This window comes from Myxine glutinosa, chromosome 9 (genome assembly GCF_964187855.1).
Source record: "Myxine glutinosa chromosome 9, kmMyxGlut1.1, whole genome shotgun sequence".
NCBI classification, from domain to species: Eukaryota; Metazoa; Chordata; class Myxini; order Myxiniformes; family Myxinidae; genus Myxine; species Myxine glutinosa.
The window spans coordinates 52,143,029-52,167,957 of NC_136269.1; the positions used below are offsets into that span (position 1 = coordinate 52,143,029).

The following is a 24,929-nucleotide window of genomic DNA, read 5'->3' on the forward strand; positions in this document are numbered from 1 at the left end:
TCAGTTGGTGGGGGGTTTTTTTCCACCGAGTCAAACGTCCCAAAGTTTATCTTGTTAACATTGCGACCTCTTCTTCATCACACGATGCATATTCAAAATCTATCTTTTTTTTGCCCCTTGTTCTCAAAAATCTCTTCCGTTTTTACAATAGCCTTTTATTTTGCAGTCTAACCTATTTTATTTGTTTAAACTAGAGCAGCACTCTTCGACGTCGACCGATATGCTTCCACCCACATTATTACATCATTATAATACTTGTACCAAGTTTGGTTTAAATCCCTTCAGCTGTTCTCAAGTGTCACATTTTTACCCGACATGACCATTGACCTTTGACTTTTTATCCCAAAAGCTATTTAGTTCACTTTGCATCATAATATGTATTTATACCAAATTTGGTCCAATTCCCATCACTGATTCACAAGTTAGCGCAGAAACATAATTTTTACCTAACGGGACCTCTGACTTTTGACCTATTGACCCCATAATCGAATCCGTTCATCTTTACATCATTATACATACTTCTACCAAGGTTGACTTGGAGCTCTCCAACCATTCTTTAGATATCACGGGAACGAAAACCTATGACGGATGGACAGAAGCATGGACGGACGGACAGCTGGACGGACAACCCGAAAACATAATGCCTCTGGCAACTTCGTCGGTGGAGGCATCAAAACCCCCTCACCTTCACCTTTTTACATGTTCCAAAATGACAAGGGCAAAATATCGAGTTCCGCATTTCATGTCAGTTAAGATGAGCAGAGACACGATAAGCATGTCCCATGCTCAACGAGGGAGGTATTTACTACGGGTGGAACATGGCGTTTTGCAGACAAAAGTAGGACCCGTAACTTTGATGTAAGATGTCGTGTGGTACTGTGACAAGGCCAAAAAATAAATGGAAAGCCAGTGAAACAACTGGGTACGGTCGGTCAGGACAGTTAAGATACGGTCAAGGTAAGCTGTACCTTGACTATATCCTCACAGTTACATTGAGGGCCTTCCCCTGTGAAGAAATGTCACATATCAAGACCTTGCTCCTTGGTTTGATGGTCACAGATTGCAAACTTGTACATAATGTGCAAAATATTCACGGATTGGTTTCTTAGCTTGTTTCCAGATAACTCTCGAAACGTCGTGCTTCCCACAAGCAGAAAGCTGATCTCATACTTTGGATCGGGCATAGTCTGAGCAGAAGCTTGATGACTACATTGGTAACTGCAAAACAGATTTTCTGGAGGAAAATAGACATTATCAAAGTCATTTGGAAGACTGTTCTTGATTTCCTTTCAATGTATTTGCGAAAGCTGTGGGGAAATAGAGTTATGGAGAGGCAATGCAAGGTTCAGTAAGGCACAATAATAATACATTACTCGATGTTTGATCGAGTTGAAGGGAAAGTACTTTCTAATGTGCATAAAGTATTTGAGGCAGAAAATTGCCAACGTGGACAAAAATGGTGGTGGCATCATTTTTAATGAGATACCATCAACACACATTTGGCTGCAAGACAAAGGCACTTCGCCATTTCATGGCTCCACGGCCACAAACAGACGCCCCTTGACAACGTGCGACTAAATATGGGAATGTGTGATGACGACACTTCCTTTATCCACGCTAGCTGAGCAGTCAACCCTACCGCTCCAGGTGGACTGGGCAGGAAGTTTGAACATCCAAGTAGGTAAAGTATAACGATCCATTTCAGGAGGACTATTTGGTGTCTTTGGATGCAGACGGGTAGTAAAAATGGGTCTCATGAGGTGCCATATGGGAAGGGACAGAGGCACTGAGGAACTAAACGTGTTTTTATAATGCTTCATTTGGCCGAGCAGAACTAGGCCACAGGAAATGAGGCTGGAGGCGAGTATGCAGCGGATGGCTAAACGTGTTCAGTCTGTAGTCTGATGACATGTGTGCAATGGCGATGCTTCAACCACGTATATCAATAACAATGAAGATACCACAAGTTAAGTTACACACACAAAAATATCTATTCCGTTGTCTACTCAATATCACAAGATGTTTTGAGATAGTCAGCAGAGTTGAAAAGACCAACCTCCATTTTTGTTTGCCAAACAAGCCATAACACAAAGCCTTCTGTGGGTCGGTCCAACTCGCATGATGAGCATCTAAATATGATACCAATTGCCCCTTAAGTCCCGATCTGCCAATCCTTGCTCTGTGGCTTTTGAATGGCCGATGATTGCGACCAGAATGGTTGCTCGCAACGGCTTAAACCCTTACAAGCACCCGACTTGGTAAGAACTATTGGATGTTTGAGCATAATATAAACATGCCTCAATACAGCGAAGGGCTAAAAGAGAAAGAAACGGAGGCACTGTGTGAGAGAAGGCAAGGCATTGCGAACAGCCGAGTCCAGTTTGGCAATTAAGTGGGAATGCAAGGTGTCATAAGGGACAGATAAGTGGCATGAAGGACAACAAGGGACAACGAATGAGAGCACCAAGAGTGCAAAAAGAAGTGCAATATATGAAGAAGTGCTGCTCGGCTACATTGATGCAAGAGTTAGCCAAAGTAGGAGCAGGACAACGAGATCCATGGTGAGTCGAGGTCTAACAAGGGATGGAGAAGCACCAGTAGGATTAGCATCTCGTGACATTTGAACATCGATGCCGAGCATTTGAGGAGCGATGGAGGCTGCAGTCAGAGAATCTGAAAAGGGAGTGGGGGAATGAAAAGCAAGATGGTTGAAAGAAACGGATCAGATAGAGAATACATTTTAATTAAAATATTGCCTTAATATCGCATAGGTCAAGGCTTAGAAATATTGCATTTGAGGCAGTCGTGAGTAAGTTAAGGCAAAAAAGTAATAATCTGTTGCCTTTCATATCTGAAGAAGAGTATTCACATGAAACATGTGAACCACCTGGTCAATTTGTTTATGGTACAGAAGCTGCTGCCCAGACAGCAACCACACTACAAGATAGCAAGCAGTGTAACCTGGTGTCAAGGGACCTCCAAGAAGACCAGAACACTTGCTACTTACAGTCGAGGCAAGAATTTGGAATTTTGCCATGGAGGAGATAACTCACCTATGCTTCCTGAAGCACACCATGGGATCTTTAATGTTCACCAACGAATGCCAGCAGCTTGGACGCCCAATTAAACGTCCATCCGATAGACGGCGCATGCCAAATTGATGCCTCTATCTGCCTGCGGAACACCAGGACGACTAGGTCGAGATTCAAACCCGGACTAGACAGCTCAGAGGTGACTGCACATACTTTCAGGGTCCCTTGTCAGCACAGGCATAAAAAGTACTTAAATCATAATCATGATTTTGTAACATCAGCAAGATTATCCAAATGGCTTTTTAAAATGTATTGGAATCAGATTTAAGCTTTAAAATACACTAGTGCAGCTAAGAAAATTATCCATTGATTGCAAGGCTTTTACATTGCCAACTGGACATTGCTCATTGCCTTTTTGGGCCAAGGTCTAGATTTATGGCCAATACGGATTATTATTATTTTATTTTTTTGTATAATAATAATAATAATACATTTATTTTGTATAGCGCTTTTCAAGAAACCCAAAGACGCTTTAACATGGTACAAAAAACAAACACAAAAGAGACAAAAATACATAATTAAAAAACCAAACAGAAAGGAAGGAGAAGGAGAAGAGATGATCAGGGGTTGAATGCGGTGTTGAACAGGTGGGTCTTGAGTGATGATTTGAATGTGGTGAGTGAGGAGGAGTCTCTGATGGTTTGTGGTAGTGAGTTCCAGAGTGTGTGAGCAGCGATGGAGAAGGCCCTGTCCCCCCAGGATCTGAGTTTGATCCGGATGGGGGGGGGGGGCAGGAGGTTAGCAGCAGCAGAGCGGAGGGTGCGTGTGGGAGTGTGTCTTGGGGAGGAGGTCAGTCAGGTAGGATGGGGCCAGAACCATAGAGGAGGCTGTTGCAGTAGTCCAGACGGGAAGTGATGAAGGCGTGGATGAGGGTTTCTGCAGCTGTGGAGGAGAGGGATGGACGGAGACGGGCGATGTTTTTCAGATGAAAGAAGGCTGTCTTGGTGATCTGTTTAGTGTGTTTGTCGAAGGAGAGGGTTTGGTCAAAGATGATGCCAAGATTCCAGATGTGAGGGGAGGTGGATACTGGGATACCGTCGATGTTGAGGGTGAAGTTGTGGGTGGATTTGGTGAGCGTTTTTGGTCCAATGATGATTATTTCGGATTTATCACAGTTTAGTTTGAGGAAGTTGATTTGAAGCCAGGATTTTATTTCAGTGATGCAGTTTGTCAGGATAGAGTGGATGACAGTGGAAATTGACTTGGCGGAAATGAAAAGCTGGATGTCATCGGCAAAGCAGTGGAATTGGAGACCATGACGACGGATTAAGTGACCAAGGGGGAACAGGTACAGGATGAAGAGGAGGGGACCGAGAACTGAACCTTGGGGGACACCTTGGGGGAGGGGAGCGGTGGGGGATTTGCAGTTATTGATGGAGATGAACTGGTGCCTGTCGGAGAGGTATGATTTGATCCAAGAAAGGGCAGTGCCAGTGATGTTAAAGGTGGTTTCAAGTCGGGTAAGGAGGATGATGTGATTGATGGTGTCAAAGGCAGTGCTGAGGTCGAGAAGGATGAGAATGTTGAGGTTACTGGCATCGGAGGAGAGAAGAAGATCGTTGGTGATTTTGAGGAGTGCAGTTTCCATACTGTGGTTGAGGCGGAATCCGGATTGGAATGTTTCAATGTTTCATACAGGTTATTGGCAGAGAGCTGATGTTTGAGTTGAGTGGCTACAGTGCGTTCCAAAAACTTTTGACAGAAAGGGTAGGTTGGAGATGGGTCTGAAGTTATTTGGGGTGTCAGGGTTGAATCCAGGTTTTTTCAGAATGGGGGTGACAGCAGCGATTTTGAGGGATGGTGGGACGATGCCAGTAGACAGGGAGGAGTTTATCGTTGCAGTGATAAGTGGAGAGAGAGCAGGAAGGCAAGCCTTAACAAAGCTGGAGGGGATGGGGTCCAGAGTGCAGGTGGCAGTTTTCATTCCTGTGAGGAGTTCAGAGAGGTCAGTAGGGGAGACTGGGGAAAACTGAGATAGGGGTTGGCAGGATAAGGGGGGGGGGGCAGATGGTTAGAGGGGGAACAGGTGCAGTGGTGGTTAAGCTGCTCTAGATGTTGTCTATCTTGCTTTGGAAGAATGAAAGGAAAGAAATGCAGTTGTCGACTGTGAATGACTGGGTGGTGGTATCCAGGGGGCTGAGGAGTTTGTTTATTGTGGAGAAGAGTGCTTTTGGGTTTCCGGAGCCAGAGTGGATTATTTGAGAGTAGTAGGTGGAGCGGGCGTGGGAAAGGGCATCTTTGTAATGCTGCAGGTGGTCTTTGTAGGCTTGGGAGTGGATTGTGAGACCTGTTTTATTACAGAGTCTTTCAAGTTGGCGGGCACGGGTTTTCATCAGGCGGAGTTCAGGGGTAAACCAGGGAGCAGAATGGGTGAAGGAAACTGTTTTGGTTTTTATAGGCGCAAGCTGGTCGAGGCAGGAGGAGAAAGTGTGGTTGTTGTAGTCAGTGAGGTCAGAGGGGCTGTGCAAATCAACGAAGGGAGAGGTGGACATTTTTTCGGAGAGGGAAGATGAGAATGAGGTAGGTGAAAGAGAGTTTAGCTTACGAAAGTTGATTATGCGTTTTTGCCTTAGTGCTGGGGTGGGAATGTTGATGGTCATAGTGATGGCTAAGTGATCGGAGAGAGTGAGGTCAGAGCCAGAGAGATGGTGTCGATCTAGTCCAATAGAACAGACAAGGTCCAGAATGTGACCACGGTTATGGGTGGGAAAGTTGACATGTTGAGTAAGGTTAAAAGAATTAAGAATATCAATGAGTCAGCGGTTATTGTGGAATCAGTGGAGTCCATGTGGATATTGAAATCACCGAGGAGGAGGGTTGAGGGGGAGAAGGAACAGAGCTGGGTCAGAAAGTAAGAGAAGTCAGACAGGAATGATAGGTGTGGTTTGGGAGGGCGGTAGACAACTGCCATATATACAACTGCCACACTGCCATATCGAGCATATACAGTCAAGGCTCGTGCAAGAGCTAACACATTACACACGAGAATATGCACGGACATACAATAAAAAAGGGAGCGGGAGACAAGAGGGGGAGAGGGAGGAAAACATACAAGCACAACAACAGTAGCAAACAGGGACGTTGGTAGATCTGTGGAAGAGAGAGGGCCGGTATTGTGGGGGGGGGGGAGGGGGAGGGGGTGGCAAGAAGGGGTACACGGTATAAAACAAATTGACACAACTAGGATTTTCAGGAAAAAAGTTCGAGATTTAAAGAGGTGGATTTGGGGTGTTTTAACAGGGGTAGAAAATATCAAAGTTTTGGATGGGGAAAGATAAAAGATGGTGGTGAACAGCTGTTTTGAAGACCTGGAGGGAGGAGTGGGAATGAAGAGAGTGTGGGAGTTTGTTCCAGAGGCAGGAGATAAGAGGAATGAAAGAGTGATGGTGAGCAGAGAGTCTTGATTTTGGCAGTTTCACCAGAAGAGCGTTGCTGGCAGATATTGTGCATCTTGTATGAATATATGGGGGACAGAACACAGACAGAGCAGGGGGGATCAAGGCCAGACAGGAGTCGGTAGAAGACAGAAAGACCACCAACCTGCCTGCGGTGAGTGAGTGAAAGGCCCTTCGAATCAGCTTCATCACAGGAGATACCAATGCTTCTGAAACCTTTGGTTTCTACAGCCTGAAGCCGAGCTAGGTGTGAGGGAGGAGCACCAGCCCAGAGGGGAGAGCAGTATTCCATTGAGATGTGGATGAAAGCTTTGTATGTGGTGAGGAGCTCAAAAGTGCCCAGAAAGGACTTCACACGACAGAAGATGCCCAGATGGCGACTGGCTTTGGAGGCCAATTTGGAAATGTGGCTTTCCCAAGATTGATCATGGCAGATAGTGAGACCCAAAAGCTTGAGTGACAGAACTTTTCAAGAGGATTGTTCAGAAAGTAGATGGGAGGGTTCTCCAGACAGTCTGTATGGAGAGACAAAGTGAGAGTGTGAGATTTGTCAGTATTGAAAGACATGTTCCACTTTTTTGACCAGTTTGTGATTTTGTCCAGGTCTGCAGAGAGTGAGGAGGCTGCAGACTGCCGATTTGAGGGATGAGATGTGGAGCAGCAGAGAGTGGAGTCATCAGCAAAGAGATAGAGAGGATTTTCCAGAGAGTCACAGAGATCATTAATGAAGACCATTAAAGGCACAGGGCCCAGAACACTGCCTTGGGGAACTCCACACTGAACAGGAAGTGGAGAAGAGAGAATTCCATTCAGGGCCACTGGGTAAGGTGGGAGCAGAGAGAGATGGGTTTGGGACACAAGATTTTGAGGCAAACACAGAGTTGAGGCATTCGGCTTTGTCACGTGCGGTGTCAACTGTGTAGCCATTTGAGGTAAAGGAGGGGATGGAGGGGGAACAAACACCAGAAACAGATTTCACCAGATGCCACCAAGATTTGGAGGAGGGAGACAGGTTTGAGAGTAGAGAGATATTGTTTCCTGGCTCTCCTGAGGGTGGACACACATTTGTTCTGAGCTTTGTGAAAGGAACTGAGATTACCTTCAGTTGGATTTACCTTCCATGAGGCAAAGGCAAGGGCAACTGCCTCACCACAAGATTCAGTGTACCATGGATGGGAGGAAGGGTATGACTACTGAAGACAAGATGGGATGAATCTGTGCATGAGAGAGAGCAATTTACTTTGGAAGAATTCCCAGGACGAGTTGATGTCCGAGGCAGTAGGGATGGGAGACCAGTCCAGATGTTTGATGGCTGCTTGAAGACCGTTCCAGTTGGCTTGAGTGAAATACCAGACACGTCGATGCTGAAGAGGCTCTCTGAGAATGGCCAGAGAGATGTCCACTTTAACAAGCACATGATCAGAAGAACCGATTGGAGCAGAAGAAGAGCAGCAGACATTTGCAGGGAAGTTTGTCATATCCAAGTCTCGTAGAGATGATGCACCGTTCATTGACTGCGATCCGGGTAGGGAAATTGACAGATTGTGTCCGTCCCAATGAGTCGCAGAAGTCCTTTGTTGTGGTGCATTGGCTGGTGAGAGAGGTACCCACACCCAGCTAGCTGGCATGATGACAGTTGAAGTCACCACATATGAGGAAAAGAGAGTTATGATGAGTGGATAGTAGTTGGTCCATGTTGTCAGACAGCGAGATGTAAATTGAGTCATCACTGTTTGGTGGATGGTGCAACACACATATGAACAAAAGGTGGGAGCGGAGGGGAAACTGTAGCCAGAGGTACTCCTGGGGGTGGGGTGGAGAGAGAGAAGTGCAAGGTGAGTGAGGAAGAGAGTTTTTGAAAAAGATAGCAACCCTGCCACCAGGACGAGGCTCAGGTCTATCATACCGGAGGAGGGAGTAATCACAGAGAGATATTAAGGAATCAGAGACATATTGAAGGCGGAAAGTTTCTGTTAAGCAGATTAAGTTTGGTTTGTCAGAAGCAACCTGCATGGAGAGATAAATCAGGTTTGAGCGAAGGCCCTGGATGTTGGAGGTCCATACTGTTAAGGAAGAAGAAGGGGGAGGGGGCATCAGATATAGGACATGGGAGGGGAGGGGTAGGATAAGACGAGGAAGGGGAGGAGGTAGGGTGAGCTGTTGATAGTGTGTGGGAGATTTCAGAAGAGCTAGGAGAAAGGGAAGGATGAGGAGGACAAAAGGTTTGATGGTGATTGAAAGAGGCACAGTGAGGTGTTGTTTGAGGGGGGGGGGGCAGAGCGAGGAAGAAGGGTGGAGGTATGAGTTGGAAGGAAGAGGAAGCAGGGAGGAGGTCGATTTGAGGAGGGGTGAGGGGAGAATTGGAGAAAAATGGAGGGTGGGGAGATTTGAAGGGGAGGGGGGAGGGGGAGTTTTGAAGGGGAGGGGCAAGGGGGGATTTAGTAGGGGAGGGGTGATGGGGGAGTTTGGGAGGGGAGGGTTGAGGGGGGAGATTTGAAGGGGAGGGGTGAGGGGGGAGTTTAAGAGGGGATGGGGAGGGGGAGTTTGGGAGGGGAGTGGTGAGGGGGGAGATTTGAAGGGGAGGGGTGAGTTGGGATTTTAGAAAGTCTTGGACGATTAATGGAAAATGAACATTTATTGCAAAATGAGTTTCTTGTGATTTTCAAGTCAGAGATCCATTTTGAAACGTTGGAGGAGGGGTTCCCTGAAGTGAGGCAATGGAGGCTAAGGGGGATGAAGGATTCCAGAACAGGTTCAGGAGTAATAGAATAGGAGATTGACAGCCAGGTGAGCAGAGAACGAAGGAACAGGGAGGTGTATAAGCAATTGTGTTAGTACGGGAGGAGGGGTCTACTTTTTAAATTATTCGTGTATGTGTATATTTTTTGAAGGTTAGGTGAAAGTGGATCCTAGGAAGGAGGAGAAAGGTTTAAGGAGTATGGTGAAAGCTAGGATTGGAAGGTATCGGCTGGGGAGGGTTGAGATATGAAGGAAGGAGAGAAAAACGGGTGGGGCAAAACACATGGTCGCGGTCGGGGGAGGGGGAAGGGGAGCCACGAGGAGAAAAGGAAATTATTATTAAGAATTGTTTTTTGAGTTTTTTTAAATTAAGACTTTAAACAAAGGGTAAGATGTTCGGGGAAAGTATGGGGTGAAAATAAAGACAAAGAAAAAAGCAATACAGTGAAAGAACGAAAGTAAATAGACAACAAACGACCACAGAGACAGGGAAGCCTCAAGGGACCAGGCCCCAAATGCAGCACGAACAAAACGACTATTACACACAGGTATGCACGATTTACAACCGAGATCTTACGAGAAACACACAGTACACACATACACAGTAACATAAACAGTACAGTTTTGACAGAAACACAAACGGGAAAAATACTTCAAATAAATAAATACCGTCTGCATCTTTCCGTCTTCGTTCCTCTCTCACAGGAACAAAAGGTTGGTGCATTTACTGAAGCAACTTCTGCATATTTATTATCTATTTACACACAAAGTCAAAAGCAAAAACTGTTAAAAAAGGCATTCCGGTAAAAAAAAGAAAAAAAAAAGGAGAAATGACCGCACTGCGGTAATACCCTGTGACAACATCCGGTAACGGTCCGTTTGGGAAACACACATTTAATGCGCTATTAAATAATTAACTCACACCTGTCATCCATGACAGCCTCCACCACGGTTATTATATCAGAACGTGCTGATTCGTCACATGGTCATGAATAGTCCCCAATATTGGGCCATTCAAAAATTAAGTAATGTTATTTTTTTTAGGGAGCTGCATACAGTGCATGCAGACAGGCTTGATTAAACCTTGCTAATAATTATTATTCGACATTGATTCGATTTTTAAAATCTCATCGTGAGTAACACTCGACCCAAACACAGCCAATGGAAATCTGATGCACCAAACGTGGGCAGTATATAATCAGCAGAGGCTTGCAGGCCGGAAGTCTTAGGCCCACCATAAAACCAAGAAGGTGGCCATATTATTATTTCGTCTGGGTGCCATGGTGGGTGGAGTCAAATGACAAATGTGGGTGGGGTCTGACCAATGGGTGCATATTTCAATAAATCAACCCCAATAAGAACCACCACAACAACAACAACCATGCGGAGCTCTTGTAGATCTGAGACACATCACAGGTAAAAATAAGGGTAGAGTATTGGTGTTAAAAGGTTAAAAAAAAGCCACTCTACCACAATTGAAATGTAAATGAAAGTACTGTACCAACTTGTCCTCTGTCTGTCTGTCTCTCTCTGTCTGTCTCTTTCTGTCTGTCTGTTCATTGCGTTGTCTCTCTCTGTTCATCCAACTTGTTCATTGCGTTTGTATCTAGGTGCTATTGAAGATACATTAAAAATGACCAGCCCCAGGTGATTTATAAGACTATCGGCCCTATATTTATCATTCATGTGTTCTGTGCATAGTCAATAGAAAGGGGAGGGTCTAATAACATGGCGATGCCAGGCACATAGGACCAACAATGGGAAATTTACACGCCAAATACTATATGATGTAATGACAGGTTTGTGCTCTTTAATTACTGTAAACTCAATGATGATTATGAACTTGTGCATTTGGCAAAATTTAAAACAATATTTAGTTGATCAATGATAGATGATAATGACACATGTTACTTTACGGTGAAGCACTGAATCACTCTCTCAACAGGAAGGGTTTTTACAGCACAGGCCTAGACACTGGTGCACATTCACCTCCACTGCCAGTGTCCCAGCACCCATCCTCATCATCGCAGTTTCCACTGCTTTCCACCCAGTCCTTTGCAGCACCGTCCCCAGGGCCCCAGCCATGATTCGGATGCCTTGCAATGCGTGCACGCAGCACCTAAGGAATGAGAGGTCAGACAGAGAAAGTCTTAGGCTATAGACATATTTAATGACATTTTGGACAGCAGGATGACCTGGAAGTATTTGAGCTGTGCTAGAGTTTCTCTTGGTTTATTGAAAACCTTGTATCCACTTTCATGAGTACAGCATGGCTAGTTTAAACATTAAATACGGAGAGAGAAACAAAAGAGGGAGAGAGGGAAGGGGGAGATAAACAAAAGATAGAGAGAGAGAGGAGAGAGGAGAGAGAGATAGAGAGATAGAGAGATAGAGAGATAGAGAGATAGAGAGATAGAGAGATAGAGAGAGATAGAGAGGAGAGAGAGATAGAGAGATAGAGAGATAGAGAGATAGAGAGATAGAGAGAGAGAGAGAGAGAGAGAGAGAGAGAGAGAGAGAGAGAGAGAGAGAGAGAGACTTGACTTTTGTGTCCTTTTATTATAAACAATGTAAAGCCATTTCACAAGCAGTTGTAAAAAAAACACATTTCACAAAGCAGTTGTAAAAAAAAAACACAGCAACCAGTTTAAAGAAATTGCATAAGGATCATGAAGACACCACAAAAAGAGCAAAGGGTATTTAAAAGAAACCAGCAAATATACAAAAAATATATATTTTACAAACCAAAGGGGAAGACACAACAAAACCACAACCAATTTTAAAGGAAATGCTCATGCAAGAGCTATAAATACATCAAGAGCAAATTAAGCGAAAAACTAAGAGAGAGAGAAATGTATTCAAGGACACAGGAAGAAACATATATGCAAGCAATCAGTTCCAAAGAAAAAAAGTCAAATCAATCAGGAATTATAAAGTAATTACCACTTTTGAATCATCGACTGAGCACAGAACATTGCCAATACACCACTTTCTCTCAAAAAGTTGGACGTTTCCATTACTGACAAAGAAATCAAATTCTAGCTTGAGTCGTGTTGAGACAAACCCTTTAAAAATAGAAATAGCATCAGAGCCATAGCCGTTATCTATTTTAATTTTCCGAGATTTATATATCGCATATTTTGCAACAGCAACCAAAAAATTGAGAAGAACACCCACATCTCTACATGTGGGCCTGAAAGACACACCAAATATAAACATATGCATATTGAAAGGGAAGGACAATTGGTGAAAAAGATATTCAAGGAACAAGAAAAGCGATGTCAGTCTACGACACTGTACATAAGCATGAAACAAATCCTCCTTCTGGTCACAGAAAGGACAAGTTTCCGGCAGTGAGCTGTTAATACGGTGGACAAAAATATTGGAGGGAAGCGCCCAGTGTGCTAACCTCCATTGTATGTCCGCTAACACACCATGTATTGGTAAGGTGTACATGTGAGGCCAAAGGGGGGTAGAGGGAGACCCCAACCCTAACCGCTCTGACCACAAAGCTACTCGTGTTCTCCCAGAGAGGGGTACATTCTTATTTTGTCGAGAGAGATCACGGATTCCAATCTTAGTTACAAGATGAAAAGGGGGGGGTATGTTCAATCTCCGGCTGAAGAGAAGACGAAAGGAGCACTTTGATTTCAGGGAAACCTAACTGAAAGTCCTCAATGTTACCAACACCTTCCCAGCCGATGTTTAGCTGTCTAAATTTTCTAATGACTATACGTACAACTTGGTCTACAAGTCGGACAGACCGAGATCCAACTGAGGTTGCCACCAAACCAGCAGGTTTCCACTTAACTCCAGATGAATCTCTCAGATCACATACTTTGTTAATCCCTCCTTGGATAAATTTTTTAATCAGGGCATGGCTATGAGGGATACCAGGAAAAAAGTTATTGAAGAAAAGGGGTTCTTGAAGGAACATTCGACAATTATAGCCCTCAAGGAAGCGGTGGACGTCAAACCTTTTCCAAGTGTCCAATAAACTCTGATAGAATCTCGGAAGAGAGGCAAAATTTATATGCTCGAGGTCTATCAAAAGAAGCTGCCGATCATATCTCAGTCTACCAGCCTGTTGTAACAGAAAAAATGCAAAGGGCCGCCAGGGCAGCTGTTCAGCGAACAGTAGTCTCCGCAGAGACTGCAGCCGAAAGGCCACAACCCGACCAGAGATATCAACAATGCCCTGGCCACCTTCCTTCCGGGGGTAGTACAATATCTCAGGCCTCAGCCAATGGTAGCCACTCCAAAAGAAGTTTACTAGCATTCGCTGAGTAGCCATAATTAGTTGGTTTGATGGCTGTAAAGCAATAATTCTGTGCCATAATTTTGTTGCAACCAGATTGTTTATGACAAGGGTACGGCCTCGATAGGAGATGGACCTCAGCAGTCCCTCCCATGCTTTCAATCTGTGCATAATTTGCTCCAACACTCCTTCCCAATTTTTCATTTCTGTTTCACAATTACCGATATGCTCTCCAAGATATTTAACCCCGTCCGTTCTCCAGACCAGGTTGTGTGGGAGTGAGGGTGGTGATACACAAGAGAGATTGCCTTTGCCACACCATAATGCTGTACTTTTATTCCAATTGATCCCACTGGAAGAGGCTGCAGAGAAATCTCGCATACAACGTTGTAAAGCAGAGACATCATTGGAGCTTCTAATCAAAACACAGACATCATCAGCATAAGCCGTCTGCACAAATTCTGCTCCTTCTATACTTCTCATTCCCTGAGGTATTTGCTGTCTAATAGACCGAAGGAGTGGTTCAAGGGCGACTATATATAAAAGCCCAGAGAGGGGGCAACCTTGGCGAGTACCCCGTTGGAAAGGAAAGGGAGAGCATAACCTATTGTTGATCTTCATCATACATTGAGTATTAGTATACAGGAGTTTCACATAAGAGGTGAAAGTTTCACCAAACCCCATTCCTTTCAGGACAGAAAAAAGGTACTTGTGGTCAACACGATCGAAGGCCTTAGTTTGATCAAGAAACAGCAACCCAAAATCGTCACGCAGGAACTTATTGCATGAAATAATATCTCTTACCAAAAAAATATTATCATAAATAGATTTTCCAGGCACACAGTAGGTCTGGTCCGGGTGTATAACTGAACTGATCAGTCTTCATACGATTAGCAAGTACTGGTCCGGGTGTATAACTGAACTGATCACAGTCTTCATACGATTAGCAAGTACTTTAGAGAAAATCTTGTAATCAACACACAATAAGGAGACAGGTCACCAGTTATCAACCAGTTGAAGATTCCCAGCTTTTGGTAGCAAACAAACGACTGCTCGTCTACAAGACATTGGAAGTTCTCAGACACGTATGCTTTCATCGAGTACATCGAGTAAGTCAGATCCCACAAGGGCCCAGAAGGTCTTGTAGAATTCTGTGGGCAGGCCATCTATTCCAGAAGCTTTCCCATCTTTCAGGCTCCGCACAGCTGCTTCAAGTTCATCAGCCGAAATTGGGGAATCGAGCATGCATCGCTCATCCTCCTCGACACTCGGAAGCCCAGCAGTTAACTCTCGCATCACCTCATTGTCCACGTTCTGAGGAGAATACAAGTTAGAATAGAACCCTTTCAGAGTACACCTGATCGCCTGCTGAGAGGTCACCAGCGACCCATTGGGAGTGAGTAAAGTATGAATTTGTTGTGACCTTTTGAGGGAAGACTCTAACTTAAAGAACTCTTTGTTTGGCATGTCCAGAGTTAAATAGCTCATTCGCATTCGGACCAAGGCACCCATCGCCCGTTGCCGTACCGCTTCCTCCAGCACTGCTTTCTTTGCCCATATTAGTTGGTCACGTGCACCTCTCCCAACCTCGTCAACATTCTGTTCTAACGATATAATTTCAGATTTTAACTGATCGATTGATATTGATTGGATTTTGGTGGTGTATGCACTATATTGTTGACAGAAATTCTTAATTTGGGATTTTGCAATGTCCCACCACAGCCGGAGACTATCATACTCAGGTCTGGAGGAGCGAATTTTCTCCCACACGACGTGAAAGGCCTCATTAAATTCCTTGTCATGTAAGAGACGAGTATTCAAAGACCAGTAAGCACTACCACCGGGTGGAAAGGGTAACTTAAAGGACATTGAGATTAAACTGTGGTCTGTGAATCCAGTTGGTAAAATTTTGGAGACAGACACCACATTCAACATTGGCTTGTTCACATAGAATCTGTCCAGCCTTGCCATTGACATAATACCATCATTGCATCTACACCATGTATAACAGCGTGAGAGTGGGTGTTGTGATCTCCACACATCCTTAAACCGAAAGATGTTGATGGTGTCCTCTAGAGCTTTCGTAGAGGCAACATGAGGCTCATGACCATTCCTATCAATTGACGGACAAATTGTGCAATTAAAATCTCCCGCGATACAGATAAAGGCTGTTGGGTCCAGAGTTTTTACAAAATCCCGCAGAGTGGAAAAGAAAATTTTCCTCTCCATTGGGTCACACGGTGCATAAACATTCACTACGATAATCTTTTGGGTATTATAAAGAAAATCTACGGATATCAAATGCCCTTTATAGATTTCTTTAAATGAAACCTGTTGAGCACAAATCTTGTGACTTAGGCAAATGGCAACACCGGCCCGAGGTGTAGGGAACCCACTTAGCCACCATTGACCTTTAAAAAGTTTCCCCCAATCGGCTACTTGAGCACTAGTAGCATGGGTATCTTGTAAGAGAATAATGTCAGCCTTTTCTTTTCCAACCGCTTGAATGGTTTGCACCCTCCGTAAGGGGGCACGACCCCCATTTATATTTAAGGATACAACATTTAGTTCCATGGTTGATTCTTCTAGGGGGTGAAGTCCTCTTCCTCAATTAATTCCTTGTTTGCCTTCGTGATGGATTTCCTCAGCCGCTGAAATTCAGGTTCGGAGATTTCCACATGCTCACTCCTTTGCAGCAAAGGTTTTGCGGCTGCAAGGAAGGCCTGGATATTAGGAAAATGATCCTTAATTCGTACATGCCTTTGTCTGAAAGTTTCCTTCAAAAATCTGACAATATTTTCTTTTGAGATCTCCAAAGGCTGCTCTTCCTCCTGAGGGGGGGGGGGGGGGGGGGGAAGCCCTGTCAACCATTGCCACTGGTTCCTCATGGCCGATCAGTGTCTCTGTAGTTAGAATTCCCTCCGTGACGCTAGTAACGAGTTCCTCCTGAACCTGTACAGAAGCACCTGTTCCATCCCCATCTACCTTAGGTTCTTCATCCTCTTCATCCTCATGCATCATTGCAATGGGGGGGGGGAGGAGTCGTTATTAGTAGTAATGGGTATTTTGCATTCCCCATTAGAATTGATATGGTCATCAGTAGGCTGTTCGGTTTCGCAGGTTGATTTACAACCTTCAGGAAAAAGTTCCCTTTCATCCTGAGCAGGTGGTATCATGTCAGCCATAGTTTCACCACCTTGCTGATCTTCATGTGAAGGACTGTCTGAATCGTTTAAACTGCTTCCTGTCTGCACCACCAACACTTTAACATCTTTGTCCTCATTCCTCGCACTTACAAGTGACCGTTTCAAATTTTTCCGAGACGCCGCATCTACAACTCGGCGTTGCCTGTGTTCTTTTTGAATGAATTTAATCTTCTGTACTAAAAAAAGGATTAAAACGCGGCCTTGCGAAGCAGCGGAGTTTGACTATCCGGTCATGGTCGCATTTCGTTCATTTACTACTATAATTCAGCTTTTACTCGCGGCCGTAGAAGATTGATTAATATAATTCAGCTTAGCTTTTAATTGCGAAATGGGCCCAGCCCGGCCGAGGCGGTCTTGACGGGCCTCGCCACATAGCCTATAGCCTTCCGGGGGCCCGTCCCGACATTTTTAGTTATTTTTGAATGCATTTACTACTATAATTCAGCTTTTACTCACGGCCGTAGAAGATTGACTACGATAATTCAGCTTAGCTTTTAATTGCGAAATGGGCCCAGCCCGGCCAAAGCGTCCTTGACCAGCCTCGCCACCTCGCCTATAACCTTCCCGGGGCCCGTCCTGACAATTTTTGTTTCAGAGGTTTCCTCATATCTTTCACCGTTCAGGAGATTAGCGTGTGCAGACAAACAAACAAACAAAAACTTTCTTTTATATATAAAAAAAAACAAGAAGATATACAGGGTGTTTCAAAAAGATCGATACAACATTGACTTCCTGTGCCATTTCTTTGTTTTTTGACCTGTATCATCTTCCTTTTCAGAGTTTGGTGTTGTTATCGTGATGTTTATTCCCTGGGATTTCTAGCTCCATAACTGAACTATGCCATTGACAGTGGAGCAGAAGACAAAAGTGGCGGCGCTGTGCTATGAGAAATCATATGTAGACACCCGCCGGAGGTTCTGCCGGGAATATGACTTCAGAACACGTGATGGACCCACAAATTGTGCCATTCAACATATTTTGAAACATTTTGAGCACAAGGGTAAAGTGCACAAACAGAGCAAGGGCAACAGTGGCAAGTAACCAAGAGCCAAGCCAACATCGACGCCATGTGGGATTCTGCAGTGGACAGTCCCAATAAGTCCCACCGCCGGCGCTCCCAGGAGCTGGGCAACAAACCAAGATGAGTCTGGCGTATCCTCACTAAGGAAGTGAAGCTTTTCCTAGACATCATCTCCATTAGGCCTAAACTGAGTCAAGATGACATGAGAAGGAGCCTTGATATGTGCAATTGGCTCAGTGATGGAGCAGTACTCAAACTGGATCAACCTGATGTGGTTCAGTGATGAAGCCCATTTCCACTTGAACAGTGCCATCAACAACCACAACAACATTTTCTGAGGGGCAGAACCAACTGAGGAGATCACTGAGAGGTACCTGAAAGGGCCTAAGGGCACATGCTTCTGCGCTTTCAATGCCAGATGTGGAATGCTAGGCCTTACTGGTTTGAGAATGACAACAGCAGGACGGTGACAATCAACAGTGAGCTCTACAGGGCCATGCTCCAGAAGTTCCATAATGATATAGCCCAAAAGGTCACCCCAACCAGCTCAGCATGACCTGGTTTATGCAGGATGGTGCACCTCCGCATAGAGCTGGTGACACCATCACTTTCCTGCAGCAGCTCTTCAGAAACCGCCTCTTTGCCCTGGGTACCGCTCATGACTGGGCACCCCATAGTCCAGACTTGAACCCTCTGGACCACTGGTTCTGGGGGGCTGCCAAGGGCTCTGTCTATGTAAACCGCACTGCCACACTGGATGGTCTGAAGCAGTAGGTGTCAGACTACCTCCAGGCAGTGCCACATAAGACCTACAGGAAAGTTGGACAGAACTTTTGAGTCAGGAGGGGTACACACCGAGAACGTCAATTACATGGATTTTGCATAAATGCCCATTTCAGACCTTGGGCTCTCACTAACTCCAGCAGTGACTTACTGCAATGGCGATCAGTGATAAAAAAAAATACCATGTCATAAGCTTTCAAAAAATGTTTGGTTCACGTTCCTGAGTTTGTTTCTATGTAAATAAACGTTTAAAGTTGTATCGCTCTTTTTGAAACACGCTGTATATGTATAATATATATTACTAGCAGGAGTACGGGGGGGGGGGGCGGGGTGAGCCAGGAGAGGGAGGGGTGAGGAAGGGAATGGGGGGAGTGGAAAGGGAAGGGGAGGGGAAAGATATACTACATATACATCCTTTGGGGGGTGGGGGTGGGGGTGGCTTTGACAGGCCCCTCCGTTTTGGGGGAGAGGGGGGAGGGGAAGGAGGAAAAATGTACCCGTGCAAACAGTGCTTTAACCTCAGTATTGCACAGGTAAAAAAGGAAATTGTAATACCCTCGGCTATCATCACCAGGTGGCGCTACACGGTGCACATTCAAATAGAGAACTTAAGCCACTCTCCGGTCCCCCACACTTCCGAATGAGGCCACGGCCACATAGCCTATGTTACCCCCAAGACCAAGTTGTATTTGTACTTGTACCCCGAGTAAAGTGTATAAGTGTTTATAGCTGGAGTACCCGGCGTTGCTCAAGTGAAAAAGAAACATCAACGTATTTGAAATGAGGGCAAATATAATGGAAAAGCAATTACATCCAAATCGGAATCGATCACAAATGACATCATTTCACCTTTTCGTTGAATATCTGCTGCTGAATGTACCGTTCATCACGTTTCTGAGTTAAGTATGATGACGTTCAGGAAGAATAAGAAGCCTTACTTACCACCAACTTCGACCGCTTCCGGAATTGTTTTATTATTCGTGTTCAAATGTCTGGTGATTGTTTTGTGTTTATTTATGCGAATGTGTACTTGTATACAACTGTCATTAATCACAAAGTCTTAGGCACTATCGAGCGATTAAGCGATTTTAAAAAACAAACAAAAAAAAAACGAACTTTTTGCTTTTGCCAATTTTTTTTGGTTTTGCTTAAAACACTCCCAGGCAGTCACTGATGAAGCTCTGAAAGTTTGACGAAGAATCGTTCAGCCATCTCTGAGAAAAATGGCGACACACAGATCAACGGCTCTCCCATATAGTAGATAATATATATGCTCCATGATAGTTAAGTTTCCCTGCTTGATAGTTAGCCATCTATTTCCAAGGTTAAGTGCCTATCTTCCAGAAGTGTACTCACACAATAGTGCATCAATTGGGAACAAATAATACTACTACTACTACTACTACTACTACTACTACTACTACTGCTGCTGCTGCTACTACTACTACTACTACTGCTGCTGCTACTGCTACTACTACTACTACTGCTGCTGCTACTACTACTACTACTGCTACTACTACCACTGCTACTACTACTACTACTACTACTACTACTGCTGCTGCTGCTACTGCTACTACTACTACTACTACTACTGCTGCTGCTGCTACTACTGCTACTACTACTACTACTACTACTGCTGCTGCTACTACTACTGCTACTACTACTACTACTACTACTACTACTGCTACTGCTACTACTACTACTACTACCACCACTACTACTACTACTACTACTACTACTACTACTACTACTGTTGCTTTTCAAATAGTAAAATTACAGAAGCCTGTATTAAATCAAAAAATAAAAATCCATAGCAACATATTTATACAAATAAAACTGCAGAAACAAAAAAACAAATAAAACGAAATAAACAGTAAATAACATGTAAACAATTGTAATATCAAACTACAAGGGAATATACAGCACCTGTGTGGCATAACGAAGTTTGTCAATAACTTTCGTAATCTTTGGGTCTAAGGAGTCGATCTTGACTTCTGGGTTTTCTCGCTGGGCCTTCAGACCACTTGGCACCACCGGCCGAGCATACCTGGAATAGAAATGAGATCCACACATTGCCCAAATGATTCGATTGTAATTAAAACGTGTGTAATGCATTAGCTACTACTACTACTGCTGATTACGTGTGTAATCAGCCCGTCCGGGTTAAAGGTTAAATCCTGTACTGATGCCCCAACAATGTGCCAAGAAAGAAGGAAAGGATGGAAACAAGCGATTAAGACTTTGCCTCGAAGACTAAAGTCCCCAATGTCTGTAAATGTTTCAACTAACTACTCAGAGGTTGCTATAAAGCCAAATATTTGGCATTGAACATCAGAAAAGAGATCGACACGACACCATGGAGGATGGGAGATTAACAGCTTGGATATACAAGTTAACCAGCATTTGTATTGGGGACCCACAAAGCAGCAGCTGAAAATAATGATCGATACACTGGTGCTGCATGTTCATGAAATGTGACTTTTGTGGCAAGATTTCTAAGGCTGAGAAAGGCCGGGCGTAGGCCCTGGAGTGTTGATCTGGGAGAGGGTGGAGTGATGAAGCCTCTGATGTTGTAAACATCATAGGATGCATCCAGGGATGATAGACTGGGAGTTACCAATTCTCAGAGGCTATGAGCTAATAGCAAGCGAAGCCAAGAAAGAAAGAAAAAGAAAGAAAAGATAAAAAAAAAAAAAAAGAAGGAAAAGGGACACAGAGCAAGATTGCGAAGACATGTGCCGATGAGGATTACCATGCAAAAGAATCATTCGTGATTGCAAAAGCTAGCACAAACAGGCAATCGTAAACAGGCAATCGTAAACAGGCAATCGTAAACAGCTTTCACACTTTTGCCATCATCATAAGAGAAAGAGAGAACGAAGGCAGATAATAACTTCATATTAATGACTCATTTAACATTTCATCCAATGTTTCATTTTTGCAAGAAAGACATCCAGAAAATTCAAGTGGAGGAAATAATCAGCGTACAAGAGACACGAGGGAACAAGAAACATGCTTCTTCTGCTTGCTTTCTGCGAGCCAGCACAGCCAGAACATGTGTTGACAAAGGCCAGGCGGGACCCCGAGAGACTGCTAAGCAAGACAGTCGGCAATGCAGCAAAACCGAGTCGAATTGATGCTCCATTAGTGTTAGAGCTGAAGCAGGAGGCCAGCAGAGCATTAGCAGGGTACACTTATGGTTGTCTTATCTTGGGCTAACCTTAGGCACAAGTACTGTGTTTGAATGGGACCATACATGCCAAGGACCTGTCTTACTTCTCCACCACCTCGTCGCCATCCCAGCAATGCGCCGATCCAATGGTGGTGCTGAATGCAGACTGGCACAGGCTTCCCGGCAGCAAGGCAAAGAAACCTTGTTGTGGACGCAGGGTGAGCACCAAATCCCTTAGGGAAGGGGAGAGGGCAGTCCCATTATATTACAGTCATGTCCCATTGTTATCGAGTTATCCACGTCTGTCAACTCGTGGCAGACTTCTGGTGACATTCATGATGAGATTTCTCGAAACATCCCTATCCTGCATCGCTTCCCGAAGTTCTGACCGAGACAGCCGAGTTGCAGCTTTTACCACATCCACACAGCACGTGCAAGATCTGCCTCTTCCTCTTCTTCACGCAACCACACCCAGCATGGCTGTCCTCACAAAGACTTTCACTTTCTGCATGCATGAAGTGTCCCATTGTAGCTTACTTTATATATCCCCAGCAAACAATACAAATATATTTTTCAGAGAACTTATCAGCCCGTCCGGGTTTTGTCTGCGCAGCACGAGACGGCCGGGTTTTGTCTGCGCAGCACGAGACGGCCGGGTTTTGTCTGCGCAGCACGAGACGGCCGGGTTTTATCTGCGCAGCACGAGACGGCCGGGTTTTATCTGCGCAGCACGAGACGGCCGGGTTTTATCTGCGCAGCACGAGACGGCCGGGTTTTATCTGCGCAGCACGAGACGGCCGGGTTTTATTATTTATTTACCATTTCAGCTTTTGTCATCAAATTTTCACCAAAGCTTTATTATGATAATACGGAGAAGGCAAATTAATAATTTGGTCAAAAGGTCAAACGTCAGCATCACATAAAATCATAAATTTTCATCCAATTGACCTGAAATTTAAACTTACCATTTGAGTTTTGTCATTACATTTTCAACAAAGCTTTATTATGCAAATATGGAGAAGGCAAATTAATAATTTGGTCAAAAGGTCAAGGGTCAGCATCACATAAAATCATAAATTTTCAAATGACCTGAAATTTAAACTTACCATTTGAGTTTTGTCATTACATTTTCAACAAAGCTTTATTATGCAAATATGGAGAAGGCAAATTAATAATTTGGTCAAAAGGTCAAAGGTCAGCATCATATAAAATCATAAATTTTAATCCAATTGACCTGAAATTTAAATTTACCATTTGAGTTTTGTCATTACATTTTCAGAAAAGCTCTTATGCAAATATGGAGAAGGCAAATTAATAATTTGGTCAAAAGGTCAAAGGTCAGCATCACATAAAATCATAAATTTTAATCCAATTGACCTGAAATTTAAACTTACCATTTGAGTTTTGTGATTACATTTTCAACAAAGCTTTATTATGCAAATATGGAGAAGGCAAATTAATAATTTGGTCAAAAGGTCAAAGGTCAGCATCATATAAAATCATAAATTTTAATCCGATTGACCTGAAATTTAAATTTACCATTTGAGTTTTGTCATTACCTTTTCAGCAAAGCTCTATTATGCAAATATGCAGAAGGCAAATTAATAATTTGGTCAAAAGGTCAAAGGTCAGCATCACATAAAATCATAAATTTTCATCCAAATGACCTGAAATTTAAACTTACCATTTGACTTTTGTCATTACATTTTCAACAAAGCTCTATTATGCAAATATGGAGAAGGCAAATTAATAATTTGGTCAAAAGGTCAAAGGTCAGCATCATATAAAATCATAAATTTTCATCCGATTGACCTGAAATTTAAAGAATTTGCATATAGGGTCACTGATTTAGTTCACCAATCAAAAGCTACAAGCCGATTGTTTAATCAAAAGGTCAAAGGTCAAGGTTGCATAAAATCATTAATATTCATCCAATTTACCTGAAATTTTAAGAATTTTGTATATTGGGTCACATAATTGGTTCACCAATCAAAAGCTAGAAGCTGATCGTTTTCTTAGATCAAAGGCTCAAAGGTGAAGGCTGCATAAAATCATCAATTTTCACTTTGTATTTTTAAAAAACTGTTTTCATTATTTTGAGCATACAGAAGAAGAAGAAGAAGAAGAAGAAGACGTCTGATTACAAACGGACACTGACGGGTTTGCATTTTGGGATGCTTTCTAGTTACTTTTGTTATTGGAGGTGGCCTTGGAAAACGTTAAGGTGTAATGACACTCAAACTGCTATATATATACACCTTAACACGGCGTTTTTCAATGTGGAAAAAGGCAACAAAACAAGGCATTTCTTTGGATTTCTTTTTGGAGTCGAGCCCTCTCGCACCACCGCTACACGGAACACATTTACATAGAGAATTCGCATCGGCCCAACCATAAGAACCCCCGTTGGGGGGCAAACCAAATAGCTAAATCCTTTGTTTTAGGATTTGGACCCGTAGTCCTCGTTTGGTTGAGATGGGATAAGTAATGACCAAATGTATCGGCCACAGACATGCAGGCAGGTAACAGACACCAAAATGCATATTTCAGTCTGATGAATTTGAAGCTATTTAAAAGCAATGAGCAAAAACACTAACTCAAAACTGGGTATTTAATATTGTTAACATGCATTTCTCTCAACATAAAAGACAATTCTCAATAGTTTCATTCAAACAGGAAGAGCCATTCCAAAGCTAACATTCTCATACAGGTCATTGTCCTCATTCCAGACATTAGTCCATTCACGAAGGTCCCCTGAGCTCCACTTAGTAGTTATTTTCCACAAAATAAGAATAAGGTTAGAAGAGGGCACTGCAAGAGACATGCGGATCTTACCCAAAAGATTTCCTCAATGAAAAGGTCTCCTGCGTGCCTGCACTGCTAGTAGTTGGCTTGAGAGAAGAATTAAAAGAGAACAAAGCAGAAGATGGAGAGGATGGAAATTGAACGGAAGACGAAGGTGAGGCTGGATCATCCCTGGCTGGATGGAATGAGACACTAGATTTGTGAAAGGAAGTCAGGGAAAAAGAAGGTGAGGAAAAGATGCGAGCAAAAAAGGTAATTAGAATATAGAGGAAGAAAAGGTGTTGGGTAAGGGATTCAAGGATCAAAGAGTAGTGGGAGAGAAAAAGGACGGAGCAGAAGAAGAGTTAAACAAAATTAATTACTTTTTGAACTCTTTCATAAGTGAATGAAATGGGTTTAATATACTCTTGGTGGACACATCGCATCGTTAACTCCGCCTTTGCCTGGAATCCTCAGCA

General features: G+C 43.7%; 1 protein-coding gene across 3 annotated transcripts in view; it reads right to left on the reverse strand.

The window, feature by feature from the left end:
• Nucleotides 1–1,457: 1,457 nt before the first annotated feature.
• LOC137435388 (glypican-5) overlaps nt 1,458–24,929 on the reverse strand; it is a 91,332-nt gene continuing 67,860 nt past the window's right edge. The window contains exons 6-10 of one of the 3 annotated variants that reach the window (XR_013624530.1): nt 24,502–24,663; nt 21,771–21,867; nt 20,421–20,541; nt 11,216–11,345; nt 1,458–2,673 (exon numbers count right to left, since the gene is read on the reverse strand). Coding sequence is in view for 2 of the 3 variants with exons in the window: in XM_068129135.2 (XP_067985236.2) it covers nt 2,510–2,673; nt 11,216–11,345; nt 20,421–20,541; nt 21,771–21,899; nt 24,502–24,663 (706 nt within the window). In the remaining variant the exon portion in view is untranslated. Of the gene's footprint in view, nt 2,674–11,215; nt 11,346–20,420; nt 20,542–21,770; nt 21,900–24,501; nt 24,664–24,929 lie in introns of all 3 variants that reach the window. The other 2 variants (XM_068129135.2, XM_068129137.2) reach the window with 2 other exon arrangements.